A 22507-nucleotide genomic window follows, 5' to 3' on the forward strand; every position below is an offset into this window, starting at 1 on the left:
TTTAAGGTTCTGTTGCACCCGTGCTTTGTTGTGCACTCCAAGCTTCTCTGTTTGATCCTTCTCCACCCTCACCTCTCTCTGCGCTGCTCTATTTATAGGCGCTGGCTGATTATTATGCCATTGTGGTTCAGTGCTACAGCGAGCTGAGTCATTTCCCCAGAGAGTTGTGTCCATGGAATATGATATTTTATAGTCAACAGTTAGCCTTTGACCTTTTCATTTTTCATCTTGGATGCTTTAATAGAAGAAAAACAGCTTGTTGTTCAGGATGCTGATGCCAATTCCATCAAGGATTCCTCTCATTTTATGATTAGATAGCAGCAGTCTACAGAAGTATACGGCGGAATATCACTAATTTTCTCGCACATTGCAGTGCTAATTCAGCACGATTTAACTGAATCCAGACATCCATGCCTCAAAGACTTATGGATGTATGTAATTGGAAGAAGCCACTGGGGCTGATTACTAGTTGAGTTACTGCAATCAGGGACTTCTACTCATACTTTTATCTTCCTAGTTTTTTTTCCAAATTCTCAAAACATTTGCAATGACATTTGTCATTTGTGACTTCCACCTGTTGTGTTTTGTGACGTGGTTGATGATCCCATTAACACAAAGCCATCTATCGGATGAAACGAGATTGGATGCAAAGAGAACCCTGAAATCCCGCCAGGAGAGAAATCCTTCCAATGTCGGCCAAAGTGTGTCCAACGTCAGAACTGTGTCCAAACAAAACAGGTGATGAAATGCTTTTGTAACCGGCTGCTGTACTCGTTAATAAACCCTATTAAAAATGTAGCGACACATTTTCTGTGGAAGAATGAGTCATGACGTGTCTCGTTGATTTAGTTCTATATTAATCTAATGCCTTCTCTTGATACTGGATGGTGTTGGTAATTACAAAATCACTGCTTCAGGGTGTGAACTTTCCTCTTTGCTGTGAGGCAGAACTGAGTCTGTTCTGTACAAGCAAGCAGCACTGCTCCTGATTTATACACGAGCGTGGTCTGTGGGACGTGAGGACCGGTGCAGTTGCTGCTGTTGGGGAGGGGGTACAGCTCTCCCTCTCCTCAGCCGCAATGCAGTGCAGTTCCAGGCCTCGCACCTTCTATGATTACTCTTGACACTTCTCCTTCGTAAATCCTCCCTCGAGGTCAATGTGCTATTGATTGTCTTAGTTGTTGTTTTTTTCAGAGGTAAACAGATTCTCCCAAAAGCCTTTTGTGTTTGATTTGTCATTCTTTATTTGTTTCATATTGCATATTCTCAGCAGTAAATACATAACACATACTCATCATTGTCCTAACATTGCAGACAAGAAGAGTGAGACGCTGCAGTTCACCTGTGAGGAGAAGCTGCATTAAGGTGCACAACAAGCAAAATTCAAGTCTTTCTTAATGATGTATCTGTAAATATAATATAGTCATTTGTATCTTCTTAAATATACGTTTCTATATTCAATGTCTGTCACAATCTTCAGCTTTACATTATCTTGACATCTCTAACCCTTAAAAGGTTTGTGTAGCGGTCCCCGTCAGCGGGATTCATTTTAAATGCACTTGTTATTAATTAAGGGCAGTTGTCACATTCAGATAAAGAGTTGAGAGCATTCTGCATTCACTACAGTCATACATCAGAAGCATCAGGGGTGTGTGGCCATACTTGGGGAGCACGGGGTTATTTGCTACATAAATCACTATTGCTTACATACCATCACCTGCTTTGCTTTGGACATTAAAGCGCCCGTCTGACCAGCTGGCTACATCCAGCCCCTTCCACATGCTCTTTGACCTCCCCTCCTCCAAAGAGTTCTTTGGCATCTCCTCCTCTCCTCCATCACAGCTTATCAGTCTCACTTCTTGGCCTTCTCCTCCTTGCTCTCCTTGCTCTCCTTTGACTCCGTGCCAGAAGATTTCTCCGCCTTCCCTCCGTCCTTCATCTCCTTACTCTCTTCTTTACTAGTCTCCTTTTTTGCCTCTGGCTTCTTCTCATCTTTCTTGCTCTCAGTTTTCTCGGGTTCGGCTTTAGGTGCAGACTTCTCCTCTGGCTTCTTCTCCTCCTTCTTGCCCTCTGTTTTCCCGGGCTCTACCTTAGGGGCAGGCTTTGGCTCCGGCTCGGCCTTCTCTGATTTAGGAGCAGAGGGTTTCTCCTCCTTGGCGGGGGGAGCACTCTCTTTAGGCTCAGACTTGGGCGCAGGTTTGTCCTCTGAGGGCTTGCTGGGAGCAGCCGGTTTCGAAGCGTCATCCACCTTTGGCGCTTCATCTTCCTTGCTCTCTTTCTTTGCATCGGCTTTGTCCGCCTTCTCTGGCTCTTTCTCCTTGGGCTCCTCCTTCTTCTTATCCTCCTTCACAGGTTGCTCTTTCTCCTTCTTCTCTTCTTTGACAGGCTGAGGCTTCTCCTCTGTTTTCTCCTCTTTAGGTGCGTCTTTGGCAGCGGCAGGCTTGGCCTTCTCTTTCTCTGGAGACTCTGGTTCAGGGCTTTTGGGACGAGGAGATTTAGATTCAGGGGATTTGCTGGGTGGGGATTTTGACACAGGTGACTTTGACTCATCTCCTGCTGGGGATTTGACTGCAGGCGACTTGGCCGGTGATTTGGGCATCGGGGATTTGGCTGCTGGTGATTTAGATTCTGGTGATTTTGGTGGAGATTTAGACACGGGTGACTTGTCAGCAGGAGATTTAGGTGGAGGGGATGCAGCCTTTTCTGGAGATTCAGACTTATCCTCTTCCTCACCCTTCTCCTCTCCATCCTCTCCCTTTTCTTCCTCCTTCTCTACTTCTCCCTCTCCTTCCTCCTTATCTTCTCCTTCCTCACCTTCTTCCTCTTCTTTGGTTTCCTCGCCTTCTTCTTCCTCTTCTTCTTTCTCTTCCTCGTCCTCCTCTTCATCTGCCTCCTCTGTCACCTCTGTCACCTGGGTCTCATCTGTCTGTTCCTCCACTATGACTGTATCTGAGATCTCCTCACTTTTCACTTTCAAGTGGGAAGGGATTCTGCTCTCCAGGTAAGAGTACGGACCTCCTCCTGACACGAAGCGATTCTCCTCTCCCTCCAGTAACTTCCTGTTTCAAAGACAAAGACAAAGACAAAGTCAGCAAAAATGTCAATAACTTGTGTCATTAAGAAGCCAAAGAATTATTTGAATTATGTGTAAAACCCTGACTAACCTATAAGCAGCAATCTCAATATCTAAAGCCATCTTCACATTCAGCAGCTCCTGATAGTCTTTCAGCTGGCTGGCCATGTCCCATTTGGTGGTTTTCACCTCATTGTCCAGCTGGTTGATGGTCTCCTGCAAAAAGAACAAAAACATAGCCATCCAGGTCAAATGTCATACAGACGGTATGAAAGGAAGTGAAATGAATGTGGTGTCTCCCTGTGTGGGATTAGTGAGATGTTTGTGTTGATTTCTTGCCTGTAGGGAGTTGAGGTCATCGTGGTGTCTGTCTTCACTTTCCATACACTGCCTCTCCAGCGACTCCTTGGTTCCCCGAAGAGTCTCCAGCTCAATCGTGCGGCTCTGGAGCTGACGGCGGTACTCTACGATCTCCTCCTGGCTTCCACGAATTGCACCTTGGTTGGACTGAGCAGCTTCAGACAGACGCTCCATGCGCACTGCAGATATTGCACACAAAAGAATGTATTTAGAAATCACATTTGCTGTCTCATACCATTGACTGGCTAATGTCCAAAGACAGTTTGACGTGACTTGCTTTACAGATAACTTCTGCATTCTTATTCATTCCATAAGCATTCATACATTTGACATTTGTCCCCAGAGAGTCTCTTCTGGGAGCCTGAGTAACCTTGGCAGAGTCCATCTGTCAGTCAGTACTCTGACTCAGCACCTTTCCTCCTCCAAGCATGAATGAGCCACACTGCTGCAGTCAGCTGGACATCAGACAGGGAAGGTCATTCACTTTGCACCTTTCGCTGGTTATCAAGTCAGCATGTAAATGTGCAGCAAGGGTCAATCTATAGTTCATTAAGTTCTGTGAAACGCAGCTCAGATAAAACCCTTGCTGGCCTTTAAAGGTGTTGACTGTGTATTTGTGCAGCACCACAAAGGTCAGTATAATCGTAAAGAGGATTCTCAGAGGGCTTCATCCATCATCTATCTATCATATCCAATTGCCACATCAGAAAAGAGGACTGTTAGAGTGATGAAGCATTCATTATCTGTCTTGTCTGCCTACCACAAACAGTGACCTTGGAACCACTTTTCTATTTGTAGAGGTTCAGTGTAAGAGACACACAACACATGGGGTGAAAGCAAGAACACACCAACTGTAACCCACAGCGGGAGTGCGAATGAATCATAGTCTCCTCTCTGTGTGCCATCTCTCTCCTGCAGTGCTCGACTTAAGTAAAATATATTATTCTGCGGCAGCGAGGCAACCGCAGAAAGGTGCACTGGTTAAATTATTGAAATAGCCTTTTGATCTCTCTGCATTTTATAATTATGATATCTGCCTTGACTTACATAATTTGCCAGTAATCGGTTATGAAATGTCCTCTCTTTAGTTAAAGTTTGCGATCTGGCAGGTTGGTGGGATAAAAGTTACCACATCTGTTAATCTGCAAAGATTTAGAAGTCAGCATACTTAATTAATAGCTTCAGTGTTGATGGTCTCATCAAAAAGTAAGAGACCCTTGTAACCCTGATATGAGCACAATACTGCAAGCTGCTGCTCATTCACCTTAAATCACATTATGCATTACAATAGGGCTACAATTATGCGACAGGCTAAATGAGAAGTGGCATGTAAATCCCAGGGACGACTATAGACTTCAGCACCACGGACAGAGAACCAACACTATAATGCACACCAAAAACATTTTTTTGTTTTTTGTTTTAACTTTTTTGACCCAACTCACCTTTGAACCATTCCTCCGCGTGCGTTGAGCTCTTGGATGCGTGACCGTCCAGCTGAGCGCGGATCTCTCGCAGTGCTCCGGTGACGTCCGCCTTGTGAGTGTCTCGCATGTCGAAGCTCACCTGCGCGCCGTGAATCTGCTCGAGGAGCTCGGCCACTTCTTCCTCGTGGTTCTTCTTCAGGAAAACGTCCTCTTCCTCCAGGGCACGAAGCTTCTTGTCCAGCTCCATCCGCGCCAGCCGGCACTCCTCAACATACTTTTTCATGGCGCGCGCGGCAGCATCCAACTCTTCCCGGTTGCGCGCCTCATCCTCCAGCCTGACCCGCAGGTGCTGGATGTCCTCCTCCAGGTGCTCGTGCTCTAGAGCTGCACGGGACTTCTCCCCGGTCAGCTGCTGCAGGAGACCCCTCAGGTCGCCCAGCTCTCGCTCGTAGTGCTCCCCGACCGAGGTGCGCCCGGTCTGGTTCTGCCGCAGAGCTGCCGCTTCCGCCTCCAAGTTGCGGTTGTGCATCTCCAGGTTGCGCACCTTGTCGATGTAGCCGGCGAACCGGTCATTCAGAGTCTGCAGAATCTCCTTCTCGTTCCTTCGTGTCATGTCGCCATTGAAGGTCTCCAAGCCGTCCACGGAGGATGGCTGGTTGTAGTTGAGGCGGCGGCGCTGGGAGTGGAAGCCGCTGGAGGACACCGAGGCAGTCCGAGCCTTGCGGTACGAGGTCGGGCCGAAGAGGTGGTGATCTACCGTGAAACTCATGTTGGCTGGGCCGGATGAGAACTGACTGCAGCAGGAACGGGAGCGCTGGGTTTATATAGGAGGGAGGGAAAACTCACTAGTCAGCACCAAGACACACTCTATTTAAAGAGACATCTGCCTGCGCAGGAATATATTCACCCTAATCAGTGTAGTTATTGATGAGTTGTATTTTTACTGAATGTGTTAACAAGGTGTGTTTCATCAAAGCAACAAAGCCAAATAATGGTTTTATACATGTTCGAGCATCAGTTTGACTTTCACTTAAGACATTTTGTGCATAAATACACGTGAAAAATATAGTTAGTGTGTTCAATGATCAAGCCGTGTGTCATTTTAGGCCTATTCGATGCTGTCAATGACTATTGCTCTTTTTATAAACAGCCTTGATGATTTATTACTTTTGCAAGATTTTACACATTTGAAGACATATATTTATATTTTGGGTATGCTGTGGCTAAAGTCTGTGTGAACTGATTGTGTGCAGTGTGTTCTGCTGATGCTCTCTGTAGCTATACTGCTGCAGTGTGAGTTTGCAGATCCACGCCAACCCCCCCGGGAGTCAACTCAACTGCTGGGCCATTGACAGACTCTCCCCCTCCCTCTCTTACTACAAAAAAAAACACAAACACACACACAAGGTTTGTTTCTCCCATTATACTTGAAACGTTACTTTTATTCTCTTTCTTCTTCTTTTTTTGTTGAAATCTCCAGATGTACACATGTAGTGGCACTGACATAAAAAGCTGAGCTATGGTGATACACCACTCACACAAAACTAAACTGAGCTGCCTCTGCTGATCTAAAGGGATGTCTGTTCTCAAACAAGAACCAGTTCTGAGGAGCACATACAGCAACTATTGATCACTCACATTCAGGGTGAGTGAGTTTACTCTGCATGCCTTAAAAGAGCATGAACGGTGAATATGGCCTTCCCTTGAGACAGATATTGAAGAAAAGACGGTTCAGCACACAGTCATTTCTCTGTATCAGCCATTCTTGTCCCTGCGAACACATGTGTTGTCAGCCCAATGACACCCAGGGGACTGTGTGACACTCAAGGCCCGTAGCCTGTCCTCCAGCAATGAGTCTGTTTAAGATGCTTAAATCTTATTTTCAAAGGTGAAACACATTATATGTTATTCTTTTTTCTGAAATGTTTTAAAATGCATGCAACATGCTAATTTGCTATTAGTTAAACATATAGAGTTCCAGTGTGTTTTGCACCACATCTCCCATGTTCAGAGAGGCCGAAAGCCATGCAGGACAGAAATAACATGCATCACATCCCCTCCCTCCACTAGCTTCATGTTTAATAAATGAGGATAATGGAGCAGAGTAGGCAGAATTCAGTTGTGATGTTATCAGGATCTTGTTTTCAGTGTAGCTCATGTTCCTCAAAACCTTGTTATTTGAACCAACAGTAAGCGGCTGAAGTCTACAGAAAAAAAAGACAAATTTATCATTCTGTGTTAGAATATATACCTGCTGGAGAAATACCACAAACATGGACACATTTGGGTTTTTATCACCAGTGAGAGTGTATGCAAGAGTATATATTCGTATTTAAAACAGTAAGACTCACTGTTGGGGAGCTGTAACATTCAACAGAACAGGCCGATTTTTGCTGTTGTCTGCACTTTAATGCTACTATGGGTGGATTCATCACAGTAACAACCGTTTTTTTTTACCAACCTTTTTATTAAAATCTGGAAGTCCTACCATGTGGATGACATTGGCAGAGGGACAGCAGAAAGGGAGGTGGGAGGCTCCTGCTATGTAACGACCTTGTCCTTGAAGGGATGGATGGAGAGAGGGGAGACAGAGAGAGATGGAAAATAACAGGATCGATGCAGAGGAAAAAGTCACAAAACGTGAAACCCATCCTAGAAAAAGGACGTGCAGAGCCTGAACGAAAGACATGTTTTGTGTATATTCTTGTGTGTGCATACCTATGTAGCTGCAAGTGTGTGAGAGTATATCGTGGAGTAGTGGTCAGGACTTTTCCCTTGTTTTTCCACCGTGGTGTATTTAGAGCTTTCTCTGATTTGAGACAATGAAAGAAAAGAGGAGCCGGCTGGTTGTGAGGAAGACAGACGATGGAGGTTAGAGTCAACAGGGATGATAGAGGGATAAAAGGAGAGGACTGGAATTGGGTGAGAAAATAGAGAGTCACCTTGGGAGGGACAACTAGAAAAATGGCTGTCCTGGCAGTCTTAGGGATGACTCAGCTGCAATACAATTACGGTCTTGGCATGTGTTCACTTGCTTTGTGCTGAACACATTAAGGTGGTGCAATTTTGAGTGTGTCTGTATGTTTATTTTAAGGGATACAAAGCTAATCACCAAACACATACCGCAGAAGCACTTCACAGTTTGATGACTGTAAAAACTAAATCCTAAAATGTAGCACAAGTGAACTTGGCTCTGTCACAGCACCACCTGCTGGACCGTTAGCAGACTGCTGGTGTAATTCCCTAGTTTGTCCACAGGGGGCAGCACCGCCCCAGTGCACTGCACTAAACGCCCACATGTTTACTTCCTGTGTGAGCCAGCTGCCCTTTGACCCAACGAGGGAAAGTTCAAACCAAACAGCACCAACTTTTCCCTCAAAACAGCGATATAAGGTCGAATAAAATGCATCAACCACTGTGTTTATTGGACAGCTGGAGCCAGGAAAACAACGAGGTGGTGAACAAGTGGAAGGTAGGAAGTGTTTTAACGTTAGCCTCTACAACATTAATACATAGCCTACTGTAACGTTAATACATCTGTTTATGCTTGATAACAGAGTAATATAGAGTAAAAAGTACTCTTAGTATTTCCCTCTAAATTATAGTGTAGTAGCGATATAAACTACATACTCAAGTAAAGTATGAGTACCTCTTATTTGTGCTTACAGTAAAGTTTGCTTTCACTTCATTGTTTCAGCAGCTAGAAGGAGGAGGAGGAGATGCATTGACCCGAGACCAGAACCAGAACCACAGCCGTCTGATATGGTGTTCCTCTGAGTTTCATAAACTTTTAAGGAAAATCCAAGGTGCTCCATCTCCTTCATAATGCTCACGTGCATGTGTGAATGTGCCCGAAACCCACGTTGGGGTCGTGGGATTTGATTGTAGCTACACTCAGAGGTCTTCAGGAACTCATGTGATAAGGCTTACCTTAGGTGGAGAGCTCAGCAGCATTTACCTCACTCCTTTTCTTTTCCCCATGTCCTTCTCCTGCAGGTATCCCTCCTATTGCAGATCACACACAGTTGGAGCTGACCGTGGCGTACAATGCCTGTGTGTGCTCCATTGCTCAGTCTCAGTTCTCAGAAGCGGAGCTGCTCCTCATGCGAGCCACAGAGAGAGGTAGGATGAGGACCATACATGTAGATGACACAGGAACTTACGCCATGCATCCAGTTTTATATTAGTTTGAAGGATTGCTCATCTCTGACTTTACCAGCCTTGCTCTTGTCCCCTACAGTTGTACCGATGACGGAAGATGGCCCTGCTGCTTCAGACCCTCCTGTTTTTTGGAGAACAGCTCTCAAATCAGTGGGAAACACAGCTTTGACTCCCCGCGTACTGTACCTCCTCTGTCTGCAGTGGGCCATATGGCTGGCCACCTGCCAGCTGAAAACTATACAAGGATTTCAAGTAAGATCTTGTTTGTTTGTTTCTTAATTATTTGGTGTGGTTTAAAGGAACTTCTTCTGTTTAGGCTGATGAGGAGGCTGTGATCTGTCCAGTGTGGACCTCCTAAAACAAAGGATCTCAGTTAGCAGTCAGCTTCCAAGTGAACTCCACCATGTTCTATATATGTATAAATATTAAAGCTAGTCTACTCATCATGTTGGTGTTTAGGTCATGATGTCAGCTTCCTCTACATCTCATGGACCTTTGTTATTTATGAGACAAATGCCTCATACCAACCACCATCAAGTGTAGTTGGTACTATTTACCAGTTACCATTTATATTACAATCCCACAAATACATTCAATATGTTATGCTTTGGTTTGTTTGAAGAAATACATTATAAAATGCAAACTTTCTTCAGGGCAATGCAATTTCTCCCAATATCTCTTTTCCTGTCTCTGCCAGCAAAATGTATATTTGCCGGCATGCAACAGTGTCCCGAAATGTGTGGGATACTGTAAAACTCTATTATTTCCTGTGATGCAGGATGAGCTGCTCTCTGTGTTTGAGACACTATCTACTGGAGTTTGGGAGGAGGAGAGGAGCGCATCAAGGAGAAAGTCCTCTGACATTCCTCTACTGGTGATGGACCAAAGAAGGCTTTTCGAATTGTTGCAGATCTGTACTTTCATTGCCCAAGGTCAGCAACATTCATGTTTTACATGAATGCTCTGTGCATTCTAAATACATATTTCACCTTGTTTTCTATTCACTCTTTTGCACTTGTGCCACCAAGAGAGAAATGAGGCACACAAACACAACGCAGTTACAATTTGATCTGACTCCTTTCGTTTGTATTGTTTAGTAATTGATCTTGTTTTTTTTGCTGTCCTCTGTATGTTTCATTAAGGTGCAGAAAGATTGAGTGAGGGCCAGAGTTCAGAAGCGCTGTCTGGTCTGCAGACCGCTTCCTCCCTGCCTGCTCCCAGAACTCTAATAGCATACACACACCTCCTCTCAGGCTCTTGCCTTGCCCATATGGTACACATGCAGACAGAGTCTAGACATACAGAACATGAACTTCTATTATTCATTGGCATAACAGGTTTGAGCATTCGCATGCAGTGAGAATGTGTGTTTGTATTTGTCCCCAGAGCCGCCCTCAGATGGCCTTGCAGTGTTACAGGACGGCGCTGGAGACAGACTCCCGGTGTGTGTGTGCTCTGTACCAGAGCATGCTTATTTACCGACAGCTTGGCAACACACAGGCTGAGATACAAGCTCTTCGCTTGCTGCACTCTGTGAGTACCACAAGTAATCAGTAGCTACAGGGAAAGCAAAAAAAGATGCAGAATGCCTGTATGTGTCTAAATGTTGGTCTTGTAGAATTAGATACATTATAGTTAAAAGTATTCTCTGCCTGTTGTGGTGGAATAGCTCTTAGGAGGTGAGCCAAAACGTTTATTTGGGACACTGACACACATATTCATGTGAGTGCTCTGTTGTCCCACAGACTTTAATGTTGCCCTCTGCCACAGAGCCTGCTCTGGCTGGTGCTCATCTCCTCCCTCCATCCTTACTGCTGCGCAGCCAATCACTGAGCAGCCTGCTCTCAGTTCCCTCAGCCCTCTCCGTCCTTCACAGTCTGGCCCTGAAGTGTGTGCTCCATGAGAGGTGAGAAGAAAGGTCTGTTACTGGCACCTCAACCACTGCGTAAACCCAGAAGACGGAGATGGAGATGAGAGTAATAGACACAAAGTGCACATTGTAGTTGTTAAATGGGTGATCTTTCTTTCAGGGTGTCAGAGGGTGTGGAATGTTATTTGGACCTGCTGGCTGCTCTTCACTCAGAAGATCAACATGGAGTGAGACTGAAAACAGACACTCAAACATAATTTAACAATGAGCTTTGGATAATTTAATATATCTTTATATATGCGTGCCAAGTGCTCATTTTTGAGAAGTCATAATGTGTTTGTCCCACGGAAGAATACCTTATTGACATCCGTGTGCTCCACGCCTCTGTCTCAGGTGCTTGCTGAGGGCCCTCCCCTCCCCAAGTTGCCTGAGCTTTACCTGCAGGCCGGCGCTGCCTTGCTCATGGCCCGGCGGCCCGCTGATTGCATGGCGCTGTGCGATGAAGTCATCACTACGTCACTGGAGCTGCTGCCAGGGAAGGTGGTGCTGGAAGAGCCGGGGGAGAAGTGTGAGGCTGAGACCGGGGCTCTGTGTGCAGAGGGTGACGATAGGGTGGGGATGCTGCTCTGGGTGGGTGCTGCCTACCTCCTCCAGGGTCACTGCCACTCTCACCTGAGGGACTGGAAACAAGCTGTGACTCACTACACAAGGTCTGTCAAATGAAGTAGCTTATAATTCCTGAATAATTCCTGATGACAGAAATAAAGCTAGAAACATAGGATTGCGCTCTGCATTACAGGTGTTTCAACCTGCTGGTGAAGGTGCATTATAAAAAGAGAGGTGAGTACTTTACTGACTTTTTTTTGGTACTTTGGAGAGAAGTTTTTTACACACCCTGCTGCAGTGATACTCTACTTGCGGTCTGCGGGCCAGATAGGGTGCTGGATGGCCCGCTGACCATTTTCTAAGTCACAATGAATACAAACTAATAAGCAATGGGGATTTGTTTTAATGTAAATAAGGTGCCAGAGTGCATAAAAAATGATCAAAATAGACTAATCGAGCTTGTTTATGATCCGGGCTGAGCAATGAATGTCTGTTATGTGTTTATTAACTGGCCTCTGGCCTCCTGTCATTTTGCAAAAGTTCAGTATCCCTGCCCTGCAGCTACTCTCGCATTTTAGTCTGTTGTTTGTTTAATTACAGGTTGCCAACCACAGATCCCCAGTGCAGACATGGTGGGCATGCAGGGAACAGATCTGTGTACCCTCCAGAGGTTAAAGGGTCTTTCACTAGCTGGTAGAGGCATCAGCTTCACCCAGACGGACCAACTGAGAGAGGCACTGAGAGACCTGCAGCTCAGCATGCAGGCATTGCCAGGTAAACGCCACAGCTGTAACCTAACCTATAATGTAACAGTGGTAATGTCAATGCACTAGGGCAGAAGCAAGTTAAGGTCAGTCACATGCACTTTAGGCCTATACTTGAGAATTATGAACTACCATTTGAACAGTGTCTATCTGTACAATGTCTGTTCTAAATGTGTTGGTAATGACAGTACAGCAGAAGGGTCTGAAGGAAAGTGAAACTCATTTTCCACAAATCTTCTCTGTTCTTTTATGAGGAACAGATGGTTGATAGATGTTAACTTAAACTACAATCTTCACATCTTATCGTTGAGGTTTTTACACACAACACCTACAGTCCTGCACATGTATGAGCCAAGAACTGTGTCAATTTGACATGAATGTACTGTAGGACTGTAGTTAATCTGTATTTGGTTTGCGTGGTTTGTGAGAACATGTATTAACGCTGTATGTTCTGTCTCAGAGTGTACAGGTGCAGGGCTGTGGTGTGGTGAGGTGCTGTGGAGGCTTGGCAGGAGACAGGAGGCAGTAGCTTGTTGGGAAAAGACCTGGAGCTTCACCCCACAATCCTCAGTACAGTAAGACATTGTCATTGTTATATTCACTGTCTTTGCTAAGATTGTGGTTTATAGTGTGCAGTATGTCATATAGTATGTGCACACTTCACCCCAAAATGCATCTCTGGGGACCTGGTTACAGTTGTACAGCTCTAAATATAGGTGTGACTCACTGTGGGGTTGTGGGATTTTATTGTAACCACACTCGGAGGCAGTCCCATGTGACCATGCACTGTGTAGAGTGATGGTGAACACAGATGCATCTCCAACCACGCTTAAGATGTTTTTGCTCAAATGAATGTGCATCAACAGAACTAAAACAGTTCTTTTGTTTTAATCAATTAATTAGTAGTTAATATTACAACCAAAATGCATGATTTGCGGTGGTTGTTTACCATATTCCACCCTACAGATTGATAAATTACCTGCAGTATATATTAATAAGAAAACATTAGATTTTGTAACTGTAGGTTGATGCATCACAGAGCGGTTACTTTAATTTTCACTAGCTGTTTGGTCAAGGTTGCCGGGTGCCAATGCGCCTTTTCTCTCTTCAGCTAAGGACGCACTTTCTACAGATAAAGCCAAATATGAACAGGGAGGCTGAGAGCTGATTACAAGTTGTTATACCAAATGCATTTGAATTGCATTCTGATGCCACATATGAACTGGAGTCTGTCACATTTGGATCTAGATACAATCTGATAAGGTGCTGATTTAAGATACTAGAACAGGATATATTTCAAAGAATGTCAAAAATCAAGCCGCCATCAGTCTCTTTTAACATTGACTATGCTGTGATGTTGATGCTCCTTCTAACTGGTATGTGTTTTGCAGGAGTCTGTCGGTGTACCTACAGGAACCTCAGTCGGGCCCTCTGGTGGACTCCACGGAGCTGCGCCGCAGAATACAGGAACTACGTCCTACCTTGTCAGCCTAGAAAGACAAAAGAAGAATAGGGCCTACCCTATCACTTACTGAAGAGGATCCACTTTCTCTGTCCTGTCAACTGAAACCCATACACACAACAAACGTGTATCTACTGGGACAGTAAAATAAAGCATCTTGAAAGAGCTTACAGTGTTTGAGACTGAGCACACAGTGTGGGTGGTATACCTAGCTGGTGGTTTATGCATGAAATGAAGACTACTTGACAAACTGTATTTTGGTCACTGAGGGTCTGGCTTGAAGGAGATGAAATGTGTATTTTGGCCAGGCAAGAGTAATCAAGACGTTAACGTTAATAAATGATTATGTTTTTCAAGATAATGCACAATACTTTGTACCTCAGAAGATACATATCATAAACTGTGATGCTGCTCTAAAATGCCGATTTATATCGATGTGTCGATTGTATGGAATGCTCCGACTGATATAACGCACTAATTAATGTGTACTGTTTTTACACACATATACTGTTACGATCCAGAGTAAAAGACTAATTTCATGTTTATACGACGCTTTAACAACAACGCGGTGCAAATGTATTGGATGACATAAGTTTGGTGACAGGCTTAAATGACCAATAAGAGAGACGTTGTTGAAAATAGGATCCGCCCACTACTTTATAACTGGCCAAATTGTCAAAATATTCTCGATGACGTGAGACTCCAGATTCTCTCATTGGTTCCCAAAACTGATGGCCAGCCTTCAGCCAATCAGAAGGCCGGATGCGTCCAGCTCATGGTATAATTGTAAAGAAGGGCACGGAAACGGCTGCTCTTTCGTGTGAAATCACAGGGAACGTTCAGTAACGAGAACCGGCTAAGCCTCTTAAACGTTTAGCTAGCATTTCTTTATTTATTACTAGTAATCCAGGTGGACGACCATGGCTTCGGGAGGGGAGTAAGTAAAAACATATTTCCTTCCTATTAAAATGCGGATTTCTGAACAATGGCCACCAGCAAATGCCTTTTAAATGGCTAACGGCAGCTCAGAATACGGCAGTTTATAAAAGTTAGCTCGATTGCTAATACATTATGTTAACTGGTTTGCTAGCAGGAGAGCTAATGGGGTCAGTTACTTCAGCCTCCGCACTTCTGTCCGTGGGTTGTATAACCTAACAATGCAAATCCACTGACAGTCGTTCGTTATCCCGACGAACTGTTGACAGTTACCATCCACACGGTTGTTGTTGGTCAGCTAACCGTATTAAATTAGCCAGCTGTGGGACAGCGACTTGACAAAGCGCAGTCATCGCTGTCGTGTTTGAATGCTAACGTTAGCTTAGCAACACTGTCAAGGCCAAAGCCATCACACCGACAAGTTGGCCTATCCTCCGGCTAATAGCCCGTCTTCAGAGCTGGTTTCAAATTGTAAATGGAACAAATAACAATAGAAATATAATTAGTAAATATAATAAATGTTGGTAATAGGCCAACGGTCACACGAAAGAACGTTAACGCCAGTCATCCAGATCATGGTGCGCTGTCTGTAGCCACTCTACCCCAGAGCTAGCAGGCTAACAGGGTTCGGCTATTCATTCTAAATGATATTTACTTGGGCTCTATTTTGACGTTAGCTTAACGGTCGTGAAATAAAACATTGCATCATCCATGTAGCTCATGTGACTCTGGAGCTATTGTATCTCAAGTCACGATTGATTTGTGACGCTAGTCTGTCTGTAAAGGGACCGAGCTAACGTTAGCGAATAAAGTTTTTTTCCAATTCTTTTGCTGTGTCATCTGGGCTCGCTTGCTCGCCAGTCAGTTAGCTTTCCGGCTAGCATTAGCACGCTAACAACATGAAAGAGAAACCACAAAACCGGTCCCAGAATCTTCTGGAAACATTTGGCCGTTTCAAACTTAACGTTGACTACCCGTTATGTTTTGACTTTATTTTGAATGTGCACACGACTGTACGTATTATTCGTAGATAACGATTATTCATGGTTATTGGCGAGTTGTGTGAACGATCTGGTGACACGTACGATAACTGCAATACATAATTACTTATTCTAAGTTACTGTTATTAATAATAATGTTGGGACATATACACACACTAGACTATTGGGTTTCTAGAATTGACTAATACCTCATGTCATTTATAATTTAATGCAGTTCTTACTCCTAGGTGTGCTCTTATAGCTAAAAAAAGACCAATTGAATGCACAAACTACTCTTGCCAAGTGTACATGATCTCTCCTCAGACACTGTTTGATATTCGGTTCAACATGATACCAGTAATGATACATTTAGAGCTCATATGGGTTAGGAGTTCAGACATTGATCTCTCAACACAAAAAGCTGTCATGCAAGGGAAGTTAAACCAGAATGCGTTTCCAATTCCTCACAGATGTACCAGAAACCTAACCCAGAGCACCATAGGGGCCTGGTTTACTGTAGGCATTTTTAATGAAGTTATGAAACCTATCATTCATTTGCTGTGGTATTGTGATGTTAATAGTTCTCTGTCCACATTTTCTATTACACAATTGCATAATAACTTGAAGTTGCACAATAAGAGTTATTTTGTTTGACCTAAAACTTTTTTTTAAATCTGTTTTTCTATATAGATCCAAAAATGATGATCTAGCCACTGCAATTCTGAAACAAAAGACCAGACCCAACAGACTGATTGTTGATGAATCCATCAATGAAGACAACAGTGTGGTCTCTCTCTCTCAGGTAGACATTCAGAAGGCTTCATGACTGGCTAATATATCTACAAATTCTAAACCCTATGATTTGTAGTGATAAATCGAGTTCCTATCTGTCATCTTGATATTTTAAATGTAATGACATTGAGACGCACGAAAAAACATTGTTTAATGCCTCTTTAAGACCAAGATGGATGAGCTGCAGCTCTTCCGTGGCGACACGGTGCTGATGAAGGGAAAGAAGAGGCGGGAGACTGTGTGCATCGTGCTGTCCGATGACACCTGTTCCGATGAGAAGGTTCGCATGAACAGGGTGGTCCGCAACAATCTGAGGGTCCGACTGGGTGACGTCATCAGGTGGGGCAAATCATACACTTAATAAATTCTTTCCACAACCCTTTTAGAAAAGCAAAGTGGTCTAAAGCCTTGTATCTCATCCAGCATTCAGCCATGTCCTGATGTGAAGTATGGAAAGAGGATCCATGTCCTCCCAATAGATGACACAGTGGAAGGAATTACTGGCAACTTGTTTGAGGTCTACCTTAAGCCATACTTCCTGGAGGCTTACAGGCCAATCCGCAAAGGTGAGTAAAAAATGTCACTGTTGGAACAAATATTTAATTTTCCCTGGCTGATAAAATGTTTCAATGCATGACATGTACCTCTCTCAAGAGTGGAAAAACTAACAGTTTTCTTTTCCCTTGTGAAGGTGATATTTTCTTGGTCAGAGGAGGCATGCGTGCTGTGGAGTTCAAGGTGGTAGAGACCGACCCCTCTCCCTACTGCATCGTTGCTCCTGATACAGTCATCCACTGTGAGGGAGAGCCAATCAGGAGAGAGGTGGGGATCATGTACACACACAGGGCATGGGTTGAAGTTTACCAATAATAAATGGCATTGAAATTTGAACATCTTTTGTTTGAACACACAGGATGAGGAAGAGTCCCTGAACGAGGTGGGCTATGATGACATCGGAGGGGTGAGGAAGCAGTTGGCTCAGATCAAAGAGATGGTGGAGCTGCCTCTTAGACACCCTGCGCTTTTTAAGGCCATAGGAGTCAAGGTAAGGCAACAAGCAAATTGTAACATTTAAAGTGAGTCTGTGTAACCTAAAACAGAAAAAAATGTTGTATACACACAATGTACTACAATCATACTTAAGCAGGCATAACTGGCAATATTGACTAGCTTTAGCCATATAATGCTGTGTAACTGACATTATTGAGTCACTTTAGGAGTCTTCTACACTAATGCTGCTGTTGCACCATGTTTAGTACAGTATGTCTGACAATTTCAAGTGTTAAATCACAAGAAGTCAACACACTACCACACATGTATGTTGTTTGCTGCTTTTGGTTTTGTATGGCTTACTCTGTTTGTGTAGTGGTGTTGTCATTAAGGTATTCATTTTTCTCCCTCTTTTCAGCCCCCACGTGGAATCCTTCTCTATGGACCCCCTGGAACCGGAAAGACTTTGATTGCCAGAGCCGTAGCCAATGAAACCGGAGCTTTCTTCTTCCTGATTAATGGTCAGAACACCCACCTATTTATCGCCATAGAGACTTATTCCTACTCCGGGCCATTTCATCATAATACTGGGTTTGTCCCTGACAGACTCCTTTGTAGTTGCTGTTGGTTTAGATTCTGATAAATACTTAACCCAACAAAGTAAAAAAGTGTTTATCAGTGGGTGCTTGGCTATACTATAAGCAACAAAACTCAAATTTTGCATTATTTTATATCCTTACACTCTTCTCTTCAGAACAATCTGCAAGGAGTGCAACGCACCTTTTGTCATCTCCTAAAATACAAGTTTGGTTAGGAAAATTATACTGTATAGTCAATACACTGTATGCATGCATCTTGGACGAGCCAAAGTGTTACTTTAGTACTAGAGTGTTAGTTTTGGAGCGTTTTTATCTTGTGATTCATACTGTACATATTATTTTAAGATGGTATGTGAGGTCACGGTTTCCTCTGAAATGAAAATGTTTTGTCTTTCTGCTTTAGGTCCTGAGATCATGAGTAAGCTGGCCGGAGAGAGTGAGAGTAACCTGAGAAAGGCCTTCGAGGAAGCGGAGAAGAACGCTCCGGCCATCATCTTTATCGATGAACTTGATGCAATCGCTCCGAAGAGAGAGAAGGTGAGCGGGAACAAAGAACACTAAATAGATATCTGAATAACAGTACAGTGTCTCATCATGATTCATCAAGAGTTTTTTTTTTTTAAATCAATAAAAATATCTATCATTCTCCAGACCATGGAACCAAAAAGCTTTTTATGTTTTATTTTTTTTGATATTTCAAGTTGAGCAGTAATCCTAGAAATCTAGTTGTTTGGGTCTTTGTGATGTCACTCTCATCCTGATCACTTGTTAAGACACTAAAGTCTAGATATGGTTTTAAAATGTGTATGTTGTTTTCTTTTAGACTCATGGAGAAGTGGAGAGGCGCATTGTTTCCCAGCTGCTGACTCTGATGGACGGACTGAAACAAAGAGCTCATGTGATCGTCATGGCTGCCACCAACAGACCCAACAGCATTGACCCAGCTCTCAGGAGATTTGGTAAATCATTTGTTTTAAGCATGTGTTCAGTTACTGCATACGTTGAGTAATAGAAGAAGCATCCGATGCAGGTCTATGCATAGTGAGGGAGAATACGTAGTTCTGTCATTCCTAAGACCCTCATCTGTGGTGTTATGTTTACCTCATTATCAGGGATGCATCATCACGTGTTTTCAACAGATGGCAGTCCTTTTAGATATTAGATTGAACACAATCAGTAGGTAGTCGGTTTGTTTCTTTATTGCCACTATTTCAAAGCGTGCGCGTGCGTGTGTGCGTGTGTGTGTGTGCGTGTGTGTGTGTGTGTGTGTGTGTGTGTGTGTGTGTGTGTGTGTGTGTGTGTGTGTGTGTCACAGTAACTGTGATCAATGTAGCAGAATCCTCTTTTCATCTCCAGCAAATTTCAAATGTAATTTTTAACAAACGGCATCGCTTAAGTGGAGTTGTGCACCTGATAAATGTCACTACAATGGTCCCAAAGTTCTTCATTAGTATTTTATAGCCCCAGAGCCGCTCTGTGTGCCCGGTTCACTCCAGCATGTCTCCATATCACTGATTAAAACTGCCGTTTTATTTTGTGGGCTCTGCAGTTCAATAGTGGGTCAGTTTCTCACAGCTTTTAAAGGCGTGTAATAGGACGTCTCTGACAGCCTCGACAAACGGTTAGGATTGAATGTTGCCCATTCAAATACTGACACTTTGAAAATATTTACTTTTAATTTGGTTGCTTTTACAACTTGAGATGTTACTTCTGCTGCTACGTCATTAGAGAGGAGACGATGAGTAATAATAATTCCAGCCGACTGCCTTATTGCTCTCAGTCTGAACTAATAAGCGTGTGTTTGAACCTCCAGGGCGTTTTGATAGGGAAGTGGACATCGGCATCCCCGACGCCACCGGCAGATTGGAAATACTCCAGATTCACACCAAGAACATGAAGCTGGCTGACGATGTTGACTTGGAACAGGTCTGGTCACGTAATTGTTTTCCTCTAGTGAGGTGACACAACACATGTGTCGCACATGTCTCGTCATGTGCGTTACTTCTAATTCTCACAGAATGTATTTAATTTTGAATGTCAGTAGCAGTGTTCATGGTTGTACTTTAATGAAGGTGTGTCTTATAGGATACTGGACAGGAATGTAACGCTGCGCTCTGCGTCTTGTATGTAGGTGGCCAATGAGACCCACGGACACGTGGGAGCAGATCTGGCTGCTCTCTGCTCTGAGGCGGCCCTGCAGGCCATCAGGAAGAAGATGGACCTGATTGACCTTGAGGATGAGACCATTGATGCTGAAGTCATGAACTCTCTTGCTGTCACTATGGATGACTTCAAGGTAAGCGCTGTGATACGGCCGTTGGTGTATGTGGTGCAAGTAATGTGTTTTCAATTGGCCTTCTGAGCCCTTACTATGATGCTTAACGCTGTCTTCCAGTGGGCCCTGAGCCAGAGCAATCCATCTGCTCTGAGGGAGACGGTTGTTGAGGTTCCCAACATCAGCTGGGAGGACATCGGAGGTCTGGATGATGTCAAGAGGGAGCTGCAGGAGTTGGTGCAGGTATGAACCTCTTCCAGAAGTAAGATGGATGCATCACAAACTGTAAAATTAGAATGTTTTCTCTTACTGTGTTTTTCTTCCCCTCCTTAAATTCAGTACCCAGTGGAGCACCCAGACAAGTTCCTCAAGTTTGGCATGACCCCATCCAAGGGTGTGCTGTTCTACGGTCCCCCTGGTTGTGGTAAGACTCTGCTGGCCAAAGCCATCGCCAACGAGTGCCAGGCCAATTTCATCTCCATCAAAGGACCGGAGCTGCTCACCATGTGGTTTGGAGAGTCTGAGGCCAACGTCAGAGAGATCTTTGACAAGGTGAGAATGTTGCTGGGGTGTCTGTCATAGAACAACCGCATCCTTTTTAATGTTTGCAACTTATTTCAATCCACACAATTCATGTCTAAAATGAAAACCATCTTGTGTGATGTTTCCAGGCTCGTCAAGCAGCCCCATGCGTGCTCTTCTTTGATGAGCTGGACTCCATAGCCAAGGCCCGCGGTGGCAACGTGGGCGACGGCGGCGGAGCAGCCGACCGCGTCATCAACCAGATCCTGACCGAGATGGACGGAATGTCCAGCAAGAAGAATGTCTTCATCATCGGAGCCACGAACAGACCAGACATCATCGACCCGGCCATCCTGAGACCCGGCCGTCTGGATCAGCTGATCTACATTCCCCTGCCCGACGAGAAGAGCAGGATGAGCATCCTGAAGGCCAACCTCCGCAAGAGCCCCATCAGCAAGGTGACAGCGCTGCCGTTTATAGTTGCAGTTTCTTGTGTGCTTCTTTCTGTCATTAGAATTTATCATCATGTTGCTATCAGTGTTTTTATAATACTCCCTGTTTATGTTAAAAGAAATATCAGGTTTGCTCATGAAGAAAAAATATTCTGATTTACTTCATCGGAATAGAGTTGGAAGATAATCTAAATATGTATGGTATATTTCTAAACTTCTGCTCTGTTTTTTGGTAGGATGTGGACTTGGACTTCCTGGCCAAGATGACCAATGGCTTCTCTGGAGCAGATCTTACAGAGATCTGCCAGCGGGCGTGTAAGCTGGCCATCAGAGAGTGCATCGAGAACGAAATCCGCAGAGAGAGGGAGAGGCAGACCAACCCGTCCGCTATGGTCAGTGTGCTGGTTCTGTCGCCTGGATGAGCATCTGCTGCCTCAGATATTTAGCAATCTAATAACACTATCATATATATATTTTTATGTTTAAAGGAAGTGGAAGAGGAGGATCCTGTGCCAGAGATCAGGAAAGACCACTTTGAGGAGGCAATGCGATTTGCTCGTCGCTCCGTCAGCGACAATGACATCCGCAAATATGAGATGTTTGCTCAGACACTGCAGCAGAGCCGAGGCTTTGGCAGCTTCAGGTACATTTCCCCACATCTTGTATTGACTGTTGTTGTTGGCAGCTGTGTATTTAAGTCTTCTGTCTCTTGTTGCATTAGAAATTATCTGAACGTTTGTAAATAGCTTCATCCTACTAGTCATGGCATTTTCTTAGACTAACTGACTTCAAAAGGTAGTTATTGCATAACATTTAAATTGCCAGACACACTAGTTTCCATATCATGGAGTAATGGACTCTTCTCTCTCTCTCCTCCAGGTTTCCCTCCACTGCTCCAGGCGGCAGCGGTCCGACCCATGGCTCAGGAGGCACCGGCAGTGGTCCGGTGTTCAATGAAGACAACGACGATGACCTTTACGGATAAATGTACACTGCCCCACTGTGGTCAGTACCGGGATCACACCTGTACAAATTCTCACCAGATTCCACATTTTTAGGACTTTGTGCTTCTTTCATGTGTTCCTTTTTTTTGTATGACTTCCCTTGGAGAAAGCATGTAGCCGCTTGGTTTGCCCTGGCTTTGATGTGGGTGGGGATAAGGGGAGGATGTTGGAAATGGAAGGTGAGTGACTGATGCAGATTAGGGAGGGGGGGAGGGGAGGGGAGGGGGGGATGTTTTG

At 44.3% G+C, this 22507-nt stretch overlaps 3 protein-coding genes across 4 annotated transcripts; 2 read left to right on the plus strand and 1 right to left on the minus strand.

The window, feature by feature from the left end:
* Positions 1 to 1797: 1797 nt before the first annotated feature.
* Positions 1798 to 5626, minus strand: LOC306697748 (neurofilament medium polypeptide-like; the record flags this gene model as incomplete). Its single annotated transcript, XM_079161780.1, has 4 exons — positions 1798 to 3059; positions 3165 to 3289; positions 3413 to 3612; positions 4876 to 5626. 4 exons carry the CDS (start codon positions 5624 to 5626, stop codon positions 1853 to 1855), a joined length of 2283 nt encoding a protein of 760 aa, XP_079017906.1. The 3' UTR covers positions 1798 to 1852.
* Positions 5627 to 8203: 2577 nt separating this feature from the next.
* fancg (FA complementation group G) lies at positions 8204 to 14072 on the plus strand. 2 transcript variants are annotated; one of them, XM_079161234.1, is made up of 14 exons: positions 8204 to 8329; positions 8555 to 8663; positions 8854 to 8979; positions 9098 to 9270; positions 9797 to 9950; positions 10161 to 10291; positions 10405 to 10551; positions 10764 to 10924; positions 11049 to 11115; positions 11282 to 11598; positions 11688 to 11728; positions 12095 to 12268; positions 12719 to 12833; positions 13650 to 14072. In XM_079161234.1, exons 1-14 carry the CDS (start codon positions 8261 to 8263, stop codon positions 13750 to 13752), a joined length of 1887 nt encoding a protein of 628 aa, XP_079017360.1. In that variant the 5' UTR covers positions 8204 to 8260; the 3' UTR covers positions 13753 to 14072. The 2 variants fall into 2 exon arrangements, with proteins under 2 accessions (XP_079017360.1, XP_079017361.1); XM_079161235.1 differs by having other exon boundaries at positions 8210 to 8329; positions 8558 to 8663.
* A 467-nt stretch (positions 14073 to 14539) lies between these two features.
* Positions 14540 to 22467, plus strand: vcp (valosin containing protein). Its single transcript, XM_079160927.1, has 17 exons — positions 14540 to 14657; positions 16327 to 16438; positions 16595 to 16767; positions 16852 to 16994; positions 17120 to 17250; positions 17342 to 17473; positions 17837 to 17939; positions 18421 to 18554; positions 18841 to 18976; positions 19831 to 19943; positions 20149 to 20313; positions 20413 to 20535; positions 20632 to 20844; positions 20964 to 21272; positions 21503 to 21658; positions 21755 to 21909; positions 22146 to 22467. The coding sequence occupies exons 1-17, from the start codon at positions 14641 to 14643 to the stop codon at positions 22249 to 22251; spliced, it is 2421 nt and encodes an 806-aa protein (XP_079017053.1). The 5' UTR covers positions 14540 to 14640; the 3' UTR covers positions 22252 to 22467.
* The last annotated feature ends 40 nt before the right edge of the window (positions 22468 to 22507 follow it).

This window comes from Pholis gunnellus, assembly GCF_910591455.1.
Source record: "Pholis gunnellus genome assembly, chromosome: 6".
NCBI classification, from domain to species: Eukaryota; Metazoa; Chordata; class Actinopteri; order Perciformes; family Pholidae; genus Pholis; species Pholis gunnellus.

Bases quoted from the DNA above. Each gene is read 5' to 3' on its own strand.
- fancg (XM_079161234.1), top strand. From the start codon at position 8,261: ATGCATCAACCACTGTGTTTATTGGACAGCTGGAGCCAGGAAAACAAC. The intron at 8,980-9,097 runs GTAGGATGAGGA...TGTCCCCTACAG, and splicing joins CATGCGAGCCACAGAGAGAG to TTGTACCGATGACGGAAGAT. The intron at 11,599-11,687 runs GTCTGTCAAATG...TCTGCATTACAG, and splicing joins GCTGTGACTCACTACACAAG to GTGTTTCAACCTGCTGGTGA.
- vcp (XM_079160927.1), top strand. The intron at 16,995-17,119 runs GTGAGTAAAAAA...TCCCTTGTGAAG, and splicing joins TTACAGGCCAATCCGCAAAG to GTGATATTTTCTTGGTCAGA. The intron at 20,845-20,963 runs GTGAGAATGTTG...TGATGTTTCCAG, and splicing joins TCAGAGAGATCTTTGACAAG to GCTCGTCAAGCAGCCCCATG.